At 43.1% G+C, this 22095-nt stretch overlaps 1 protein-coding gene across 1 annotated transcript in view; it reads left to right on the top strand.

Annotated features, from left to right (window-relative positions):
* Positions 1–22095, top strand: part of LOC145413006 (uncharacterized) — a 479615-nt gene that overhangs the window by 394491 nt on the left and 63029 nt on the right. Inside the window, exons 8-10 of the mRNA XM_080282827.1 lie at positions 725–831; positions 15596–15746; positions 15902–16004. Of these exons, the coding sequence (XP_080138953.1) occupies positions 725–831; positions 15596–15746; positions 15902–16004 (361 nt within the window). The remainder of the gene's footprint in view (positions 1–724; positions 832–15595; positions 15747–15901; positions 16005–22095) is intronic.

Genomic DNA, 22095 nt, shown 5'->3' on the forward strand with positions numbered 1-22095 from the left:
CTGTTACCAATATCGTACTCAGAGCCTTTTATAATTGTGTATCTGTGAATACCAACATACAATACAGTATTGATGTGAGGAATTGCTGAAGTTTGATGATCACTGCATTTTAAAAATAATTTCAGAACGAAACATTTTCAAAGTTTGTGGATAAATTATGTATGAAAGAGCACATAACATGGATTTGGTGTCCATCTTTTAACTTGATAATCTATAGTCAGTGAATAGACTTGATATGACACTTTTATGGGCATCACATTAAAAAAAAAAAAAAAAAAAAATGGATAGTCCTGTGAGATGGAACTAGGATTCTGGGTCTGAATAATGTGTGATTGATTGTCCGGCCCATTTCACTGGGATTGCTGTTGATAGTTCTCCCACTTTTATACATTCTTTTTACATTTCCCTGAATCCTACCTCACCCCAACCTCAGGTGAGAAAAAGGTCAGGATGGTAATGATAACATTACAATAATGGAATGAATAACTTTGCAAGTTAATAAGAAAATTATAAATACACAGCAGTCAGCATTTTGTATGCACCTAGTTTGGGAGTATTTTTCATATTGTGTACTGTGGTTAAATACTTCCCTTATTTTATTTTCTTATTTTTTTTTAGTACATGTTTTTTACATTTTTGTTTCTTGCATCTGTATCTTACCTCACTCTATCATCAAAGGGAAAACAAAGGTCAGGAAGGTAGTAATGATAATGATTTATTGCAGGATATCATTTGTGACTGGAATGATGCCAGGTGAAGTGATAGGGACGTCAGCCTTCTCATACATGCACCCAGATGATATGGTCTGGTCCATTATGGCTCAGCGCTTGAGTAAGTCACTTCTTTATTGCAATATACTGTACTGTATATTGTGTTCATTCTGATAATGTTTGTTTTTGTAGGTGGTACTTGATATATTTGTAACAGATTACTTTGCATTTGCTGCTGCTCAATGATTATTTAATTTCATGGACCTAAGAATTACACAGTTCATTGCTTCAGGACAGGGTCTGTCCCATGTATGAAACTGTATCATTCACTACCCTCCACCTTGAAAAAATGAAAACTGAACAACTTCCCAGTACTACACAAAATGTTGCAACAACATTCCTTCTTCTATGCCTGACACTATACCGTACTGTATTTTGCCCACTTGACCACAGACACATAGCCACCACAGCCATCCAAAGCCTTCAGCCATACAGTATCCTTCATGAACCTCCATTAGACATTCATCCCTTAGATTTTCCCCTTCCGTGAGAGAGACAAATGCTCCTCTTCAGAATATGATGTGTTCATCTCCCTTCCTTGCTTCAGTAACAGGACAAAATACAACTTACAAACAGTCCCCTATGCCTACATTGTCATGCAGCCACTCACACCACAACACAATTATCTCATGCACCTCACTGTCACAACAAAGACCCCTTTATCATCATCATCATCATCCGGACCTCCTTTCCCACCCTAGGACAGGATGAGGAGTAGCAATGTCCAGACAGCCAAAGTTTGCCCAATTCAATGTGCCACGCTTCCATTCACTCATCATTCAAGCCCTCGAAATCCTGGCTCCATCTGATAGGCCAAAAAATTTCACCACGTTCTGTAGCTTGACGTATACCTATCTAATAGAGCCAATCTGAATGCTGTCACATTGAAAAGAGGTGCCAAGTCCCCAGTCATGCACTTCTCCACACAAAATTCATCCAGCCAGCTCGATCTGTTGTCAGTCCCTAAGCCTCACTAACTTCCATATCTCTCTTCTTCACACACTCATCCACCATATCCCTCCACCATCTCATGGTCTGCCTCTCCTTCTCCTTCCTTCAGAATTCATTCAGATATACCCTTTTCACCACTCTGTTGCCATCTCAGTACACTCTCTTTGATTCTCGTGTCCACAGATTTCCTCACTCCACATCTTTCACGAATCACATTATTCCATATCCTATCCACTTTCTATACTCCACATACATTCCTCAGCAGTCCCATCTCCACGTCTCCTACTCTTGACTTTTCATTTTCATGCCACACCATAGTCTCACATCCACATGTTAAAGTTGGCACTAGCACTCTTTATGTAAGCCTCACACAACCGCAACACTCAAGCCTCTGTTTCTTATCAAGGCCTTCATAGCTCCAGCTACTTTCCTTCCTTGTGTCACTCTACTTTCCACTTCTTTTGCACATTTTCTTTTCTGTCACTGCAGTGGCGTAGCGTGGGTTGCCAGCACCCGGGGCAAGGCAAGTATTGTGCTCCCTAACCTGTGGACCGTTAGCACTCCCTGAGTCCCTTCCACCAGTCCAGTATTGAACCCCTTACCCCCCAAGCACAAGTATTGTATTTTAAGAAAATACTTCATTGTATAACCATTTCTTCACTTTCGTGAATGTTTAAACCATTAAAAATTCATATATATATATATATATATATATATATATATATATATATATATATATATACTGTATATATACACACATATATATATACTCCCCCAGTATCCCTGCTTGTCGTACGAGGCGACTAAAAGGGTTGGTGGTGGGTTAGTGCCCTACCCCGTAAAAAGAACTAACAAAAAAAGCGAACAAAGCGCCTCGGACCCGGACGGACCATACGTTGACGACTAAGGAACGGACGAAGGACATTCTTAGGGTGGGAACGTGGAATGTGAGAGGAGTGAATGATGAAGTGAAAGAGAGAGAGATTGTTCAGTTGCTTGAGGATGCAAAAGTGGATATATGTGGATTGACTGAAACTAAATGGTTAGGTGAAAGGGTGAGAGAATGGGAATATGGTTTAGGTATATGTGTGGGAGTCAGTGAAAATGAGAAGGCAAGAGAGGGAGTATGTCTGATGATAAGCAAGAAGTGGAAGGAGAATACAAGACAGTATGGAACAGTGGGTGCAAGGATTGTATGGGTGAGGATGAAAGTAGGTATACAAGCGTGGGCGATTGTATGTGTGTATGCCCCGACAGAGGATTGAGTGGCAAGAGTGAAAGATGAGTTTTGGGCGAGTGTAGAAGCGTGTATGGACAAGTTTGAGAGGAGCGAGAGAGTGCTGTTGATTGGAGACATGAATGGCAAAGTTGGGAATGTACGAGTGGAAGGAGTGGTTGGTCAGTGGGGTGTGCCAGCTGACGTAGATGGGAATGGAAGTGCTTTGGTGGACATCTGTGCTTGTAAGGGGTTGGCAATAGCCAACACCTACTTTCGGCATAAGATAATCCACCGGTATACATGGAGAGTAATGAGGAGGATGGATGGTGAACTTGTTGAACGAAAGGCAATGATAGACTACGTGTGTGTGGATGAGCGAATGAGAAGACAAGTGTTGGATGCAAGAGTGTGGAGAGGGTGGGGGAATGGAGTCTTGGACCATCACTTAGTGATGGCCAAGGTAGAGCTGCAAAGAAAGTGGTTGAGGAGATGAAGGGGAAGACAGGAGGAAGCAACTCCTGTGAGAAGAGTGGAGAAATTGCAAGATAGTGAGAAAATGACAGAGTATAAGAGCATAGTGGAAGAAAGACTGGGAAGGTATGAGCTAGAGCAGATGGAAGGGGTGGAAGACGTATGTAAGATATTCACGGAAGAGATAGGCGCAGCGTGTGAGGCGGTTTGTGGAGTGAGGAGGAGATGCAAGGGTGTGCAAGGGACAGCATGGTGGAATGATGAGGTGAAACGAGCTGTGGAACAAAAGAAGAAGGCATATAGTGAATGATTAGCGAGTAGAGGTAGGGGAGAAGATGAGAGAGAGAAGAGAGAGGTATATGTGAGCAGGAGAAGGGAGGTTAAGAGACTGGTGAAGGAGAGTAAAAAGAAAGTGGATGAGGAGTTTGGGAATAATCTGAGTGTGAAATGGAGGGAGAGTAAGAAATTGTTTTGGAAGGAGGTAAAGAAAGTAAGGCAGTGTGAAAGGGGAAATAGTAGGGGAGTGAAAGATAGGAATAATAGATTGTTTGTGGAGAAGAGAGAGAAACTGAGGAGATGGAAGGAGCACTTTGAGGATTTGTTGAATGTGGAGAGTGAGAGCAGTGCGAGTATAAGTGGTTGGGGAATGGCTGGGAGAAGAAGAGATGAGAAGAGGGAGGAAGAGATCAGTAGGGTGGAAGTATTGGAAGCGATGAAGAATATTAAGTTGGGAAAGGCCCCAGGAATTGATGGAGTGTGTGGTGAAATGCTTAGGTATGGGGGTGAGATTGTTGTGGAGTGGATATGGAAGTTATGTAGATTGGCTTGGGAAGAGGGAAGGGTTCCAGAGGACTGGAAATCAGGTATAATTGTTCCTTTATACAAAGGAAAAGGAGAGAGAGAAGTATGTGGCAACCATAGGGGTATTTGCCTACTTAGTGTGACTGGTAAAATATATGGTAGAATACTCATTGATAGGGTTAGGCATATGACAGAGGAGCTAATTGGAGATGAACAAGGGGGATTTTTGGAAGGGAAAAGGGTGTGTAGATCAGATATTTGTTCTAAGATGTTTCGTGGAGAAGTATCTAGAGAAGGGAAGGAAAGTGTATGCTGCCTTCATGGACTTGGAGAAAGCTTATGACAGAATAGATAGGCAAGGTATGTGGAAGGTATTAAGAATATATGGAGTGGAGGGGAAATTGTTGAGTGCTGTGAAGAGTATGTACGAGGGAGCTAGGGTTACGGTGCGAGTGGATGGTGAGCTGAGTGAGTTCTTTGATCTCCATGTGGGACTGAAACAGGGTTGTGTGATGTCTCCATGGCTGTTTAATATATACATGGATGGGGTTGTAAAGGAGGTGCAGGGTAGGGCAGTGGATGTGGGGGTGGCTCTAATGAATGAGGGTGAGATTTGGAAGATTCCGGTGTTGCTGTTTGCTGATGATACAGTATTGTTGAGTGAAGATGAATGGGAGTTGCAAGGTTTGGTGAATGAATTTGGGACAGTGTGTAGGAGGAGGAATCTGAAAGTTAATGTAAACAAAAGTAAAGTTATGGTGTTTGAGAGGAATGAAGTCACAGAGTGTGCAGTGAGGTTGGATGATGAGGATATGGAGAATATGAGTGCATTCAAGTACTTGGGTAGTGTGATGAGTAAGGATGGAACTTTGGGGGATGAAGTGCGTTAAAGGGTACAGCAGGGAAGGAAGGTCGTTGGTACACTGAAAGCAGTGATGAGAAATAGGGAGGTGAGTATGGAAGTTAAGAAGTCACTGCATGATAGTATTGTGATCCCTACCCTGATGTATGGAAGCAAGGCATGGACCTTGCAAGAGGGGAACAAGTCAAGAGTGAGAGCAGTGGAAATGAGTTACTTGAGAGGAGCATGTGGAGTGACGTGGAGGGACAGGTTGACGAATGAATTGAAGGAACGATGTGGGGTGGATGTGGATGTGGTTGAGAAGATTAGGAGAAATACACTGAGGTGGTTTGGACATGTGAAGAGAATGGAGAATGAAAGACTGACTAAGAGGGTGTATGTAGGTGAGGTGGAGGGAGGGAGAGGGAGAGGTAGACCGAGGATGAGGTGGAGGGATGGAGTTGAGAGGTATATGAGGGAGGGGGGGTTGAGTTGGGGGGAGGGTAGTCAAATGGTGGGTGACAGAGCGACTTGGAGGCGTTTTGTCTGCGGCCACCCTTTGCGGGATTAGGGCGTCAGGCTATAGAATAGAATAGAATATATATATATATATATATATATATATATATTTTTTTATGCGAGGAAGAAGGAACCAAAGGCCATGAGTCCGCAGTTACAGTTCCCTCCAAGAGAAAAACAAAATACAATAGAGAGCCAAATTCAAGATCCGATCATTTTGAGATGCCTGGACACACTGCGGTTGAAAGACTGGAGATCATAGGCAGCAGGAAATACAGACAGAGGGAGACAGTTCCAGAGCTGACCTGTTGCACAAATGAAAGACTGGGAGTAACGGTTTACTCTTGCATTAGAGAGTTGGACAGAAAAGGGATGAGAGTTTGCTGCCAGACGGGTGCTACGTGCCCGTCGTAGAGGTGGAGGAATGCAAGCAGACAGTTCAGAGGAGCAGTGACCATTAAAGTAGCGATAGAAAAGAGATAAAGATGCAACAGTGCGGCGAAGAGACAGAGGTTGAAGGGAGTCAGTAAGAGGAGGAGAGTTAATGAGACGAAAAGCCTTTTACTCCACCCTATTGAGAAGAGCTGTATGTGGGGAGCCTCCCCACACATGAGAGTTGTACTCCACACAGGGGCGGATAAAACCCCTGTATAGAGTCAACAATTGTGCAGGGGTAAAGAAAGAGCGGAGTCTGCTTAGCACACCCAATCTCTTGGAAGCAGATTTTACAAGAGATGTAATATGATCTTTCCAAGATAAGTCCCGAGTAAATGAAACTCCAAGCATGTTCAAGGATGATGCAGGATTAAGCTGAATATTATTAAATATTAGTGGGTATACCTGTGGAAGATTTTGTCGGGTTGATAGGTGTAAGAACTGAGTCTTAGATGCATTAAAAACAACCATATTATTTTTACCCCAGTCAGAGATACGAGCCAAGTCAGACATTAGGTGTGCCATAGCCTCATCCCTTGTTTGTTGAAGTAACTGTTGAGATGGGCGTTGTGGGAACCGAATGGAAAGGTGAAGGGTGGAGTCATCAGCGTATGAGTGGATAGGGTTAGATGTACAGCTTAGAAGATCATTGATGAATAAAAGGAAGAGAGTAGGTGATAGGACAGAGCCCTGAGGAACACCACTGTTGATAGATCTAGGAGAAGAACGATGGCCGTCTACAACAGCGGCAATAGAACGACCAGAAAGGAAGCTAGCGATGAAGGCACAGATAGAGGGATAGAAACCGTAGGAGGGCAGTTTGGAAATTAAAGATTTATGCCAGACTCGATCGAAAGCCTTTGAGATGTCAAGTGCAATGCCAAAGCGTTCGCCAAAGTCCCGATAGGAGGATGACCAGGAGTCTGAAAGGTAGGTGAGAAGATCGCCAGTGGAGCGTCCTTGACGGAACCCGTACTGACAATCGGAAAGAAGGTTGTGATAGGAAAGATGCCTTAAAATTTTTCTATTGAGAATTGACTCGAAAACTTTTGAAATACAGGACGTTAAAGCAGTTGGACGATAGTTGGAGGGTTGGGAGTGGTCACCCTTCTTTGGGACTGGCTGAATGAGAGCAAACTTCCAACAAGAAGGAAAGGTACAAGTTGACAGACAAAGGCGAAAGAGTTTGCCTAGGCAGGGTGTAAGCACAGAAGCTCAGTTCTTGAGAACAACAGGAGGGACCCCATCAGGCCCATATGCCTTGTTAGTACTGAGGCCAGTAATGGCAGAAAATACATCAACTGAAGAAATTTTAATGTCAGCCATGAGGAAGTCAGAGGGGGGAAGAGATGGAGGAACAGCACCGGAGTCGTCTAAGGTGGAATTGGAGGAGAAAGTCTGTGCGAAGAGATCTGCTTTATCAGTAGAAGAAATAGCTACAGAACCATCAGAGTAGAAAAGAGGAGGGAAGGATGATGAGGTAAAGTTGTTAGAAAGATTTTTGGCAAGGTGCCAGAAGGAGCGGGAAGAATTCGAGTTGGAGAGTTGAGAGCATTTAGTATGCATGAAATTATTTTTAGTAGAGCGAAGAACAGATTTAGCACGATTCCGGGCAGAAAAGTAAAGATGATGTGATTCAGGGGTGGGTTGGCTCCGGTACCTTTTGTAGGCCCTCTCCTTGTTGCGGACAGCATTAGAACAAGCGTGATTAAACCAAGGCTTTCTTGCGTTAGTCAAAGGATATGAGAAAGGAATGTATGCTTCCAAGCCCGAGAGAATAACCTCCGTAATGCGCAAGGCACACTCAGATGGCTCCCGGCCATGGAAACAATAATCATTCCAGGGAAAATCAAAGAAGTACTGCCTGAGGGCCTCCCAGTCCACGGCTCCAAAATCCACAAACGACGTTTCCCTGGAGGATCCACAGGCCGTACCGGAGTGATAGGACAGGTTAAGGTAATAAGGTTGTGATCGGAGGAGCCCAACGGAGAGAAAAGATTAACAGAGTAAGCAGAAGGATTAGTTGTGAGGAAGAGGTCAAGTATGTTGGGGCTCTCTCCAAGGCGGTCAGGGATACGGGTAGGGTGCTGTACAAGCTGCTCTAGGTCATTAAGGATAGAAAAGATGTAGGCTTGTTCACCAGGTGGATCCGTGAAAGGAGAGGAGAGCCAAAGGTGGTGGTGAACATTGAAATCTCCTAAAATGGAGATTTCAGAGAAAGGAGAAATGGATAGAATGTGTTCCATCGTAGAAGTAAGATAGTCAAAGAATTTTTGACAGTCGGTAGGATTAGGGGATAAGTAAACAGCACAGATATATTTATTCAGAGAATGACAGGAAAGCCGAAGCCAGAGTGTAGAGAATTCAGAAGAATCGAGTTCAGGAACACGAGAGCAAGACAAGTCGTTCCGTATATATACACAACAGCCACCTTTGGCTTTGAAATGAGTATAGAGAAAGTAGGAGGATACAGAAAAGGGTTTGCTGTCAGTTGCCTCAGACAGCTGAGTCTCCGTTAGAAAAAGAAGGTGAGGTTTAGAGGAAGAGAGGTGGTGCTCAACAGAGCGAAAGTTAGAGGAAAGGCCGCGAATGTTGCAGAAATGAAGAAGAAGAGAGTCAGACAGCGGTTCCAGGCACCTCGAGTTGTCACCGGGAGAGGGGCGGATGGTGGGGGCATTTATGGTCCCCCCCCCCCCCGTGGGGACTCCGAGGCTTGGTGAAGAGATGCCATTTTAAATGAATTTTGAATAGGAAATGTAGTGTGTACTGTGCATGTAGTTTGGTGTAGATAGTTAGAGAAATTTGTACTGGAGAGCATGCTGGCCTACTCTCTGTGTAACTGAGACACTGAAAAAGTTCAGCAAAGGGGGATGGTCAGGAACTAGTCCTGAGGGCTGATGAAACGGGAGCTCCAGCACTCCCTGTCATCAGCTTTCCATCCATCGCGTGTTCATAAATCACGGATTCATAAATCACGGCTAAGTGGCTGTCAGACTGCCAGCACCCTTAAATCACTGTTAAGTCACGAAAATCGCAGACCTAGGCACCCAAGTGGGCCTTTTCCGAGGAGAATCGTAAACCGCGTCATTCAAATTGAAAATCGCGACCCAACAACCAATCACCACGCGTCCCTGGTGGCAAGTGTGCATACTAATGCCGCCATATTGTTGTTGTTCTTGTCCCGCCAGTCTGCACACTACAGATCGTCGCCATGGAGTACGAGAGTTACCTGCCTTTTTTGTGCAACTTTCCCCCGCCTCCTACCTACCATGGCCCCTCCCGATCCCCCAATGAAGTGCTCTAAGCAGTATGGCGTCAAGAAGCTGCCGCAGTTGTCGTACAGTCAACGTTTGGAGCTCATTTGTTGTGTTGAGAGGGGAGAGAAGTTTTCAAAGCTGGTGAAAGAGTTTGGGAAGAACAAGTGCTGAGAGGTTCTAAGTTCTTCCCAACACCACCCCACTCCATTCACTTAAGCAATTTCGTCATAGGATTAAGGTGAGATCCCTTAATACAGGCACTGAATATTCCTAAGTTTGTATGATTGTGTTTGATGGTGCCTAGATAGGTGTAGGTAGGGTGCTGTGGGGGCAAGTTGGCCAAAGTCCAGACCCAAATTGATTTTTCACATAAGAGTTATTATTCATAAATCACGGCAGTGGTCCAGACCCAAATTGCTGCGGTTTACAAGGATTGACTGTATATATATATATATATATATATATATATATATATATATATATATATATATACATGGAGCCTCTGTGGTACAGTGGTAGAGTGTGCGTTTCATACACGGGTGAACCAGGGTTCACACCCCGCCAGGGTAATAAACTTTGGGAGTGTTCACCCGGCCACGTACTGCATTGGCGAACACAAGGGGTGCTGTGGTTGAACCAGTGTCACTTACTATAAAGTGTGCTTGCACCCAGTCGGCTTGCATGGGCCGATTACACTTGATTCACAGACTACACACACATCCAAAGCCACTCCAACACTGCAATTACACTTACAAGCACTTCTCGTCCTACATACAATCTCTACAAGACGGCCTAAGCCACTTGGTAGAGATACATTGGCTGTATTGTCCCCACTTCGGTCGGGATAGGCCGGTCCCACAATGGACACACAAACGGCTGATGAGATGAGAGATGATATATATATATATATATATATATATATATATGTATACAGTAATCCCTCCACTATCCAATATAATAGAGCCAAAGGCATGTCCGGAAAGTGGTCCCGTCCGGAAAGTGGGCCCCAGCCTCCTGAAATACCTGTACAGCTCCCTACAGGACATGCATAGCACCTATTTAAACCTAGTTAGGACCCTTTTCACACCAATAATGGACATAAAGCATGAAATAAATGAAAAGGAACCAAAGAATGAGGAATTAGAAGTGACTGTACCTCAGCCAGGGTACTTACAGCACATTTGTGGCCGCCTTCTCTGAGCCTTTGGCATTGGTGAAAATGTTCCTGAAGTACGTACAGTTATCTAGTGTTGTGCTGCACTTAAGTCTTTGCACTGTGAGTTATAATTGTTTAACACTGCACATTGTTCTTAACTGCACCACGCCAGTTTCAACCACCAGTTTGCACTCCACAGTTAATCCTTTGCACTCTAAATTCTAATTTCTTAACACTGCACAACACTGTAAATTCCCATGTGGTTAGTGGTGAGGTATTGCAGTTTATTCACTGTTTATTCACAAAAAATGAGCACGTGGCATCCACTACGATAAGCATCTACTCGCAATCGTAGTTAGGCAGTAACTGTTGGGAGTGTTGATGACGGGGAAACAGAGTTGCCAGATCGCAACGGCCACATTACCAAATTCCTCAAGTTTCATTACCAAATTTTACACTTCATTACTAAATTCGTAAAGCTAGCATTTATTCATCACTAATTATATATACAAGTGGAAATACATGTAATCACTCCTTATAATTAACAGCATGTTGATTATTTTCATGCTATGTAGGCTAGCAGATTAATCAGAGAGAGCAAACAATCCACCATCTCCATCCTGTGTATTCTCATATGTGTGAAAAATCCTCCTGGTAATGCATTATTCTGATTCATTACCAAATGAATTTTTCATTACCAAATTGGCCCACATTTGGTAATGAAAAATACCAAATGGCAACCCTGACAGGGGAGGGGGGAGGGGGGAGGAAGGAAAGGGTGAAGGGGCCGTGGTGTAAGCAGTTGTTTGGCGCTGTGTAGCAATTTCAAATTACAGGTGGGAAAAATTCAAATTTTGGGGGGATTTTTTTCTTATTTTTTTTGCTATTTTTGGGTTCCGAAGGTCCAGGACCCCAATGTCCTGTAAGTGGGGTGTCCAGAAAGTGGGCATCCGGATAGTACAGGGATTACTGTATATATATATATATATATATATATATATATATTACATAGTTGGAACAGAAGAACGAAGAATAAGAAATTAGTACTGTGTCAGCAAAACCATTATCACAGAAAAAAAAAAAACTGTGGACACGCCAGAACAACATAATTCACCAAACGATCGAACTCTTATCGGCACATGCACACACTGGCAGCAGCAGCATGTTTTACCTCTGTGTTGGTGTTGGAACACTAAATTGGCGGGAACATTATTTGGTGACAGTATTTCAAGATTTCAACAGATCTTGATTTAGCGATCGGATTGTCGTTACATGCACAAATAACAGAGGCCACAGCATATTTCATAAATACAGCGTGTAACATGAGTTTCTGCAGATATTTGTAGAGATGAAAGAATATGTCATTTTCAGCAGAAAATCTTCTATACACATATGCATTGATTACTTTAAGCATGAGATGGATTTTAAAAATTACGCAGTGCAACTATCGGTGTCGCACGTCTTGGAGACGAGGCAGGTAGGGGAGGGGGAGTGAGGCTATCTAGGTGCCCTTGCAACTTGGTGAAATTATGATTTTTTTTTTTAATTATGATTTTTTAATGCAAGTTACGGAACATTACAGCACCAGTATCTTCAAACGGGAAATCATGTCATTAATAGGCATTATGTAATTCACCAATAAGGATTACATGAGGGCACTGTGGCTGTAATTAGCAAGAAAACTAATGTAAATATTACGTGGCAACGTTTATTTGGCTGGTCATGTTGAAAAACTGTGTAGAATGTTCAAACATTGGAAGATTTTCTGTGTGAGGGAGAGGGTGCACCATTTTTTATTTGTATTACTATTTTTTTATTTTATTTTATTAATTTTGCGCCCCTAAGAATTTTGCATCCAGGGCAACCGTCCCTGTGGCTCCACCCACACTGCGCCACTGTGTCACCGTGCCCAGGTATTTGAACTCTCCCACCAATTCCAATCTCTCTCCATTCACTGTAACATGACACTGGGAGTCACCTTCTCTCTCAATGACCATCACTTTACTCTTTTCTACATTTACTCTTAAGGCACGTTGTTCACAGACGTTTACAAACTCTGCACAGGTTTACCAAGCTCTTTTCCAGTATTTGCAAGTAGCACTGCATCATCGGCATACAACAAATTTGAGATACCCCATCCATCACCCTTCATTACCAGTGCCATCCCTCTCTTCATTACTCATGTTTTTACTTGTCTTATGACCCCATCCATATATATATTGAACAACCATGGGGACACACACAACATTGTTGCACGCCCACACTGATCGTGAACCATTCATTAAGATGCCCATTTACCCTTACACATTCCACACTACCATCATAAAAACTCTTGACGACATCTAGCAGCTTACCATCTACACCGTACATATGCAAAACCTTCCACAATCCTTCACTGTCTACTTTGTTGTATCCTTTCTTCCGATCCATAAATGCCACAAACACCTTACATTCCTCCCCACAAGCCTTCTCCACTATGTCTCACTGCAAATATTTAATCCACACATCCTTTGCCACTCACAAAGCCACCCTGTTCACCACTCACTAGGACTTCAGATATCTGTCTTACTTTCTGTATAATAATTCTTCCATATACCTTCCCTACAATGCTTTGTAGATTTATGCCACAATAATTCTTGCACTCACTTCGCATGCCTTTATTTTTATACAGGGGTACAATTGTTGCCTTTTTCCACTCTGCTGTCACAGTTTCACTCATCCATGCCCTCTTACATATCTCCAGCAAGTACTTCATTCCATTCTTTCCACTACAGTTAACCACCTCTGCATACACCCCATCAACCCCAGCTGCTTTCCCATTTTTCAGCTGCCTCATGGCATTCTTCACCTCTGCGTGTCACATTTCCTGGCACTGCATTCCTTCTCTGTACACTCCCAAAACCAATCATGTTAACAGTCACTTTCCCCTGTCTATTCTCAGACATCAGACTTTCAAAATATCCGTCTGGTCCTTACTTCATCCCCATGGGTTAATAATCTACCACTTACATCCTTCACACTTTCACATTTCTTTCCACTGTCACTGCTACATTTCCACACCTGTTTTCAGAATAACTTTGTATTTTCAGAGTAATTTGCATTCATTTTTCTTCCTAGATCATCATGTACCTCATTTTTCCTTTTCACAAGTCTCTTTTACTCGCTTCTTGCCCTTAGTATATTCAGTTCATATTTCAACTGAACCCCTGTCCTATATCCACTCTAGCCACTACTTCCTGTTTTCCTTCACTGCTCTCTTAACCTCTTCATCCCACCATGCTGCATCTTTCTTTGTTGTTACCCTTGCCACACCACACACCACTCTAGCATTCCTAACTGTGCAGTCCCTGTATGCATTCCACAATCTATCCAGATCCATTTAATTTCAGTTCACTGATTCTAAATCCTCCCCTACTTTGGCCCTGTATTCATCTGCCGTTTCTTTGATCCTTATCTTCTCGACTTTCAGTTTCTCTCCCTGACTTCCCCCCTATCTCTTGGTCCACCTCACTCCTCTCAGCTTTATCTTGCATACCACAGTCATATTATCTGACAAACCTCCTCATCGTCCTCTCACTTCCCTCATATCAGCAACACTTCCCAACATCTATTTCTCTACGAGCACATAATTAAACAGGCTCCTTTCAACATATCTCCATTCCCTCTATACCATATATATTTATGTGCATCTTTGTGTTTGAAATGAGAATTACAAATGCACAACCTCCTTTCCTAACACATGTCCTTCAGTTGCTTCCCATTATCATTCTTTTCTGATATTCCATTATTACCTATTACTGTATATCATTCACAGGGGCAGTGCCTACTCTCTTTTATCATGTCACCCTTTACAAATGCTTTATAACTCTTAGGCATTGCACCTTATGCCTCATTCAGCTTGTCCCAAAACCAATCTTTCTCTGTCTCACTTTTGTCATCACACAGTGCATATGCTACAATCACTACCACTTTCACTTTCTCAGACTTGAACTTGACATACATACATTTCGAGCTGACACATTTATAGTCTCGCATTCCACTCTGCCACACTTCATTCATCAGCAAAGCAACTCCTTCCTTGCATCTTCCTCGCCCATTCATGCCCATCCTTACTTCCACTCCTCCACTTCACACCCTTTCATCTTTGTTTCATATAGTGCCGTCACAGCATGTCTCGCACTCTTGAACACATTCATTACTTCCACCCTCTTGCTGTCCACATTCACACCTCATACATTCCACATGGCCATGTAAATCTGCCTATTTGGCTGGGGCCCCAGGCAGGTATTGGGCCCTCCGAGGCTCTCCGAAACGTCTGCCATGGTTTAGTGATTTTAGATATGGAATCTGGGGGACACTTAACCCTGCCAAAAATCCCGGGTATATGGTTACCACCCAGTGTTGTAAATGGTATCCTAGATACAGGAAACCATTTGGCTTGTAACTCAGTGCCAAGACCATAAGGCAACACAACATTGAATGAGTGGATGATAGGCACCCTCACCCACACACACACACAACCTTAATTATCTCATGCACCTTACTGTCACAGCAAAGATTCCTTTAACACAGCCTTAACAGGAAATCGCTGGAGCATCAACCTGAAGTCCATGGTTTCCTGTGTTCCAGTGAGTTTATATCCAGATGAACCTTTAGTCACAACAATATTACCATGTTTATTGTTGATCTTTTAGCCCTTTCACTTATGGTCACAATGTTAGATTCTGGGTGGACCTTTTTTGTATACAAAGCTCTCCTGGCAGGGGGAGGCCTGACTGATGGTTAACAGACATTTAATTCAAAATGCATTTTCCCAGATTATTTTATGCAGTTGCATCTGAATGCAGTTTCACAAGGTAATTTTGTAACAAATCGTGATCAAATACCAGTTTTAAGAGTAACTTTTTTATGATGCAATTCATATCACTTCGCAACAGGAGTAGGTTAGTTTTGTGGCACAAATCTTGTCACAGTGTGTGAAGGGGTTACCTTGCCATTCCCAGTATTCTCATATTTTTAAGTTATAATCTGTCTACAGTATAAGACTCAGTGATCAAGGAATGTCACATGTTATGTGAAAATGCTAATGCTATAATTGTTTTAGATTCATGACACTGTTTTTGAGCTTTGGCCTAACACTTACTTTTCTCTCACTATCCCCACTGTATCATGCAGTGCTTTCCAGTGCACATGGTCAGGGTATGGTTTCATACCGTCTGCAGTGCCGAGATGGTACTCATGTCAGCTTGCGCTCCCGAGGCTACCTCGAAGTCAACAAACAGACAGGCGAGGTTGAATCCTTTGTCTGCATCAACACGGTCCTTGAGTAAGTTTATCTGGGGTTTGAAAGCTTGAGAAATGTGAAAGCTTGGAGGTCATGAAGTGGGTGAATTATGAAAGAAACAAGAAGAAATTCATGTTTATGTAATTATGTTGATGCACCGAAGGATAAGCATAACTCAATATACATTATCTTCGCAGTGTAAAAGAAGCAGATGATGAAATTAAGAACCAGCGACGTAAATTACTCCCCATTGTCAGCTCCCAGGAAACTGATGACTACCTCATTAACATCTCTTCATCTGTGAGTCACATTTACTTTTGTTGGTGTTATACTGTATGTATGTTTGTATTGACAATTACCAGTACAGGATTTTTTTTTTTTTTTTTTTTTTTTTTTTTTAACCATTGAAGGCTTAGTGTGGCAAACTTTAAACCTTCAAGGGTAGGGTGCCTCCCTCAGTAATATAAAATTACTTGGCAGCAGCCTTTGGTCTGGGAATTTATTTCTGATTTTATTCTTAGCTTTCTCCATAGGATTATATTTAGATTAGGAGTGCCTTAGAATTCAAGAGGGAAATGTAGGGTTTTATCTATAATGTGTAGTGTGAGAAGTCTCTCCTAAGCTGAATAAAGTTATCTGGACATAGCAGGAATAAGCTTAATGTCATAGGGCTGAAGACAATTAACCCGAGGCGTCCCGACGATGTATGGATACACTGCCACGTTTTGTCACAGTGACACCCAACAACATATCCATACATTTTGCAGTTGCGAGGTCCGTCATTTGCACATTTTTCAAGTTTCACAGGTGATTTTTGGTAGTCACATGTGGGAGACCTTCCTCTACCCAATGGCAGGCAGGAATAATGCCTGGCTCCACCTGACCCCCCCCCCCCCCCCCCCGCATGCCATTTTCTTGGCAACTCACCTGTTAGCAGTGACCTGGCCAGTAAAGACATGTTGCACCACGGTCTCTCCAATGACGAAATTCAAGGCAAAAGTGATTCCTGAGGTGGAGGACAAAGGAAGAAAGAAGCTGAAGTGATGAGGCGATACCGTCATAAAAGAAGGTGCCATATGTTGATGTGTTTCATGAGTGAACAATGCTTATATTGCCTATATTATTGTCTGAAAACCAGTATACTCTTGTACTACATATAAATTCATACCAAATAATTAAATATTTAACCAACTATGAATGGTTTGGAATAGTTACCCTTCCCATAGAAAATGCTTTCTCTGGAGCCTGGCCTGAGTGAACACGGTACCTAGGTGAAGGTATTGGTACTTCTACCGTATTTCCAAACTCAGTTGGGCACTTTCTCTCTGAATTTTCGATGTTTCTCATAAAAAGCGGAGGTTTTAGCCCAAAAAAAATCTTTTCGAAAATCTGCCGGGATTGGGGGGGGGGGGGTCATTGGTGAAAAATTTGCCGGGATGCGGCGGGTTAAGTGCCCCATCAGGCATTCAGGATTTAAATCAGGTATACCAGGTATGTCTCCCTCATTATTGATGGAGATTATGTTCCTAAGATGTCATTGATATGCTAAACCTGTCAGTGCCATTTTCCACTGGATATCTTTATATATTCATTATATAATTCTTATGCAACCACTCATATGTTATCTTAATGTGATATTAACCCCTGCCAGGCTGATTCTTTGTAAGGTAATTTATCTTCCCTGAGTCATTGTTTTATAATCAGCATAAATTATTCACTCTCATCTTAAATGTCGGGACCAACTGCTTAGCCCCGGGCTCCTATGCTCCCCAAGGGGCAATGTAGGATTGGATGATGGATGGATGGATGGATAAATTATACCTCAGGTGAGGCTTGCAGCTTGGTCCATGCAAACCTTCATTGTCCCTGATGTGAGGGCAGCAACTCGGCAAGGATTATTTATTAGATATGCGTCTCTTTTATACATACCTTTCCACCATTGACCTGATTCACCCATGCTGAATACTTCTTCAGCTACAGCCACTAAGAATATTGTTATTCACTGAAAAAGAGTGAGATGTGTGCAGAATGAAAGTCTCTATCTATCTATCTATTGCCAGACGCCTCAGTCCTGTTTGGGGTGGCCACAAACAAATCGCCTCCAAGTCGCCCTGTCCCCCGCCATTTCACTCCCCTGCTCCCAACTCACACCCCCCTCTCTCATATACCTCTCCACCCCATCCCTCCATCTCATCCTCGGCCTCCCCCTCCCTCTTTCCCCCTCCACCTCACTCACATACACTCTCTTCGTCAGTCTTTCACCCTCCATCCTCTCCACATGGCCAAATGTGAGTAAAAGTTGCTGGGGAATGGCTGGGAGAAGGAGGGATGTGAAAAGAGAGGAAGAAATCAGTAGGATGGAAGTTGTGGAAGCCATGAAGAAAGTCAAATGGGGAAAGCACCAGGAATTGATGAAGCATGGGGGAGAGATAGTAGTAGAATGGATGTGGAAGATGTGCAGATTGGCCTGGAAGGACAGTAAAGTCCCGGAGGATTGGAAGTCATGTATAATTATTCCCCTGTACAAAAGAAAAGGGGAAAAAGAAGTGTGTGGTAATCAGAGGGGCATTTTTCTTCATAGTGTAATAGGAAAAGTATATTGTAGGATACTTACTGACAGAGTTAGGGAAATAACAGAGGAATTAATTGGAGAATAGTGGTAGGTGGGGGCGCTGACCATCCACTCACTCGATGTAGTGCTGCTCTCGGGTGTCTGCCCTCTCCTCTTCATCCTTCTTTCCATCCATTCTCTTCTGTCTTTCTTTCCTTCATTCTTTCCCCTTCCTTCAGCCCATTGGTGACTACACTGAGTGACAAGCCAAATGATTTCCTGTACACCAGGAAACCATTTACTACGCTGGGTGGTAACCAAGTTTTGGCACCTGGTAGTTTAGTGGTTAATTATTGCACTCCAATCGGATTGAGCTGGTGAAGGTTTATATCGAAGGGGTGGTTGGGGTTAATTGCTCATATAATGCCACTTAGGGATGAGTGAGGCTTGTCACTCTCATCTTAAATGTCGGGACCAACTGCCTAGCCCCGGGCTTCTACGCTCCTCATGGGGCAATGTAGGATTGGATGATGGATGGATGGATGGATTAGTTGGAGAAGAAAAGGGAGGCTTTAGGAAGGGAAGAAGTTGTGTAGATCAGATTTTCATTCTTAAGTCTTTAGTGGAAAAGTTTCTAGAGAAGGGAGAGAAGTTGTATGCGGCCTTCACGGATTTAGAGAAAGCATACGACAGGGTGGATAGACAAGGATTCATTTTCGTAGGCTCCAACAAGCTTGCACACGTTGGCCTCGGTCACCTAATGGCGGCATTCCATGCTGCTCGATCTACTGCAGCCTCTTGTTCAATTCCTCAACCGTGAGGTCACATTTAATGACTCCGTCCCTGGTCTTCTTCGGTCTGCCCCTCGCAGCCCCACTCCCAGTATTAACGCTTCTCACTTTCTGCACCCAATTATCATCCCCCATTCTCTCCACATGCCCAAACCACCTCAGTCTACCTCTCCCCATCAGAACACCAATACATTCCAGTCCATCCTACCTCTCAACTCTTCCATTGTAAAACCTAGCCCCCCCAGACCTTGCCCTCAGGGACGCACTGCACATCCACCTAATCATTGTCATTTCTGTATGTTTGAGCCTGCGAATAACCTCATCCTTGACTGCCCAGGTCTTGCTACCATACAGCATTATACTCCTAACACATGCTGCTTACAAAGATCCCTTAGCACAAAGGGAGATACCTCTCAGTGTCAGGAGAGGCAACAGCTCCCTGAACTTCTTCCAACCACTTCTCACCCTAGCCACAAAGCTAGCTCCAACCCCACCTCCACCACATAACATGTCTTCCAAATAACAAAACTCTTCCACACACTTAAGAGACTCACCAGCAAGTTCAAATCCTTTCATGCCTGAAAATCTCCACCTCCTCTCCCCGACAGCACACACATAAAATCAGTATTATCTTGCAGTCTACTTGTACTACCACTACATCTCTTATGCACCCACTTATCACAAACACTGCACAAGTTGGAATTATTTCCCATGCCCTTGTGGCAGATTGCACATGGCCACTCTCCCCCTTCTTTGGCAGTACTGCCATCAACCATAGATATTGTCACTTATGTTTTATCTGTGTTTACTCTTAAGCCCATGTGTCCCATACTGTCTCTCCACATCCTAAATCTTTCCTGCACCTTCCATTCATTCTCTGCAATCAACAGCAAATCACCAGCATACAACATCTCCCACGGGAGTCCATTTCTGAAGTCACGTGAGAGGGCTTCAAGTACCATGATAAACAGCAAGGGACTCAAAACTGACTCCTGATGCACACCAATATTCACGGAAAACTCATCACTCAAATCTCCATTCACTCTTACCTGGGTGCGAGCACCCACATACATGGCCATAACCACCCTAACCAGCCACACCTCTATCCCAAGCTTTCTCATTGCCCACTTCACCACCTATTTAGGGACTCAGTCAAAGGCCTTCTCCAAATTAACAAAAACAAAATACAGTTCCCTTTTCTTTCCTATATATTTTTCCTGAAGCTGTCAAACAGTGAATATGGCATCAGTGGTCCTCCTGTGTGGTATAAACCCAAACTGCATCTCTTCATTATTCACCCTTTCTCTAATCATACTTTCCAGAACTCTCTTCATTACCTTCATTATCTGATTTGAAAGCTCGATACCTCTATAATTTCCTCTTTCCAGGGCATCACCCTTCCCCATGTACACATTTACAATTACACTCTTCAGCCAGACATGGGACAACACACTCATATGTAATCATATTTATCAGGTCAGTGACCAACCTCACTTTTACATCTCGTGAAACCTTCAACATTTCAGCAGTTAACCCAGACACACCTGCTGCCTTCTCCACCTACATCCTCCTGAAACCTTCTGCATTTCAGCAGTTAACCCAGACACACCTGCTGCCTTCACCACCTACATCCTGCCTAGTCCCTCACTTACAGAAGCAGTGTCAATCAAAGGCCAAGGGCCAAAAACGATCTGCTGGCTCCAAACCCTCCCTGTCCCAGTCAAACTCCTCATGCAACAACCGGCTATAATGCTCTCTCCACGCGTCTTTAATGTCCCCACTGTTCATCACTACCCTTCCTTCTTCATTCTTCACACCCTGGTTCCTTCATCACTCTTCACAGTCACAAGGATTGTGGAAAGTATTAAGAATTGGGAAGTTGTTCAATGCTGTGAAAAGTATGTATGAGGGTGCTAAGGCTGCAGTGCGTGTGGACAGTGAACTGAGTGAATTTTTGTATTTCAAGGTTGGATTGAAACAGGGATTTGTCATGTCTCCATGGTTGTTCAGTCTGTATATGGATGGGATTATAAAAGAGATACAGGGTAGGGCAGTGAATGTTGGAGTGGCCCTAATGAGAGAAGGCAGTGTGCGGAAACTCCCTGTAATGTTGTTTGCAGATGATACTGTGTTGTTAAGTGAAGACGAAGAGAAGCTGCAAGGCTTGATGAATGAGTTTGAGAGAGTGTATAAGAATATTTATCTAAAGGTGAACGTTGAGAAGAGTCTGGTTATGGTCTTCGAGAGAAATGAAGTCACTGAATATATAGTGAGGTTGGGTGAGGAGAAAATGAAAAATGTGAGTGCATTTAAGCACTTGGGTAGTGTGATGAGTAAGAATGGAAGTTTGGAGGGTGAAGTGCTTGAATTGGTACAACAAGGAAGAAAGGTTGCTGGTTCTTTGAAAGCCGTGATAAGAAACAGGGAAGTGAGCATGGAAGTGAAAAAGTTACTGCATGACAGTATTGTGATACCAACTCGAATGTTAAATTTCCTGAACAGAGAAAGTCCCAAAGTAGGGCTGAAAATGAACCTGAGTGAAACTATTGTTTAATCCACAAACACCAAAGAGCGTCATCAGAATAAGTGAAGAAATTCTTGAAGAAGTCGAGGCGTACAGTTACTTGGGGCAAATACTAAAATTAGCGAAAGATCATGATTGCAAAATAAAAAGACGCAATACAATTGGATGGAAAGCTTTCGGTAAACATAGAAACATTATGAAAAGTAGCTTGCCAGTTTGTATGAAATGTAACGAATGTATAATTCCAGCTATGATGTATGGTTGTGAGACCTGGAAACTGACAAAATGGATGGAAAATAAATTAATCTGTTCTCAGAGAGCAATGGAAAGGTCAGTGTTGGGAATATCTTTAAGAGACAGGAAGAGATCAACTTGGGTGAGGGAGCAGACTAAAGTCAAAGATATTATAGAAGTTATAAAAGAACAGAAATGGAGGTGGGCAGGCCACATAGCAAGAATAACAAACAACCGATAGTGCAAGAGGCTGATTGACTGGACAGCAAGAGATTATAAGCATAACAAAAA

Source organism: Coenobita brevimanus, chromosome 94, assembly GCF_032717465.1.
Source record: "Coenobita brevimanus isolate Jiangsu-jjx chromosome 94, ASM3271746v2, whole genome shotgun sequence".
NCBI lineage: Eukaryota > Metazoa > Arthropoda > Malacostraca > Decapoda > Coenobitidae > Coenobita > Coenobita brevimanus.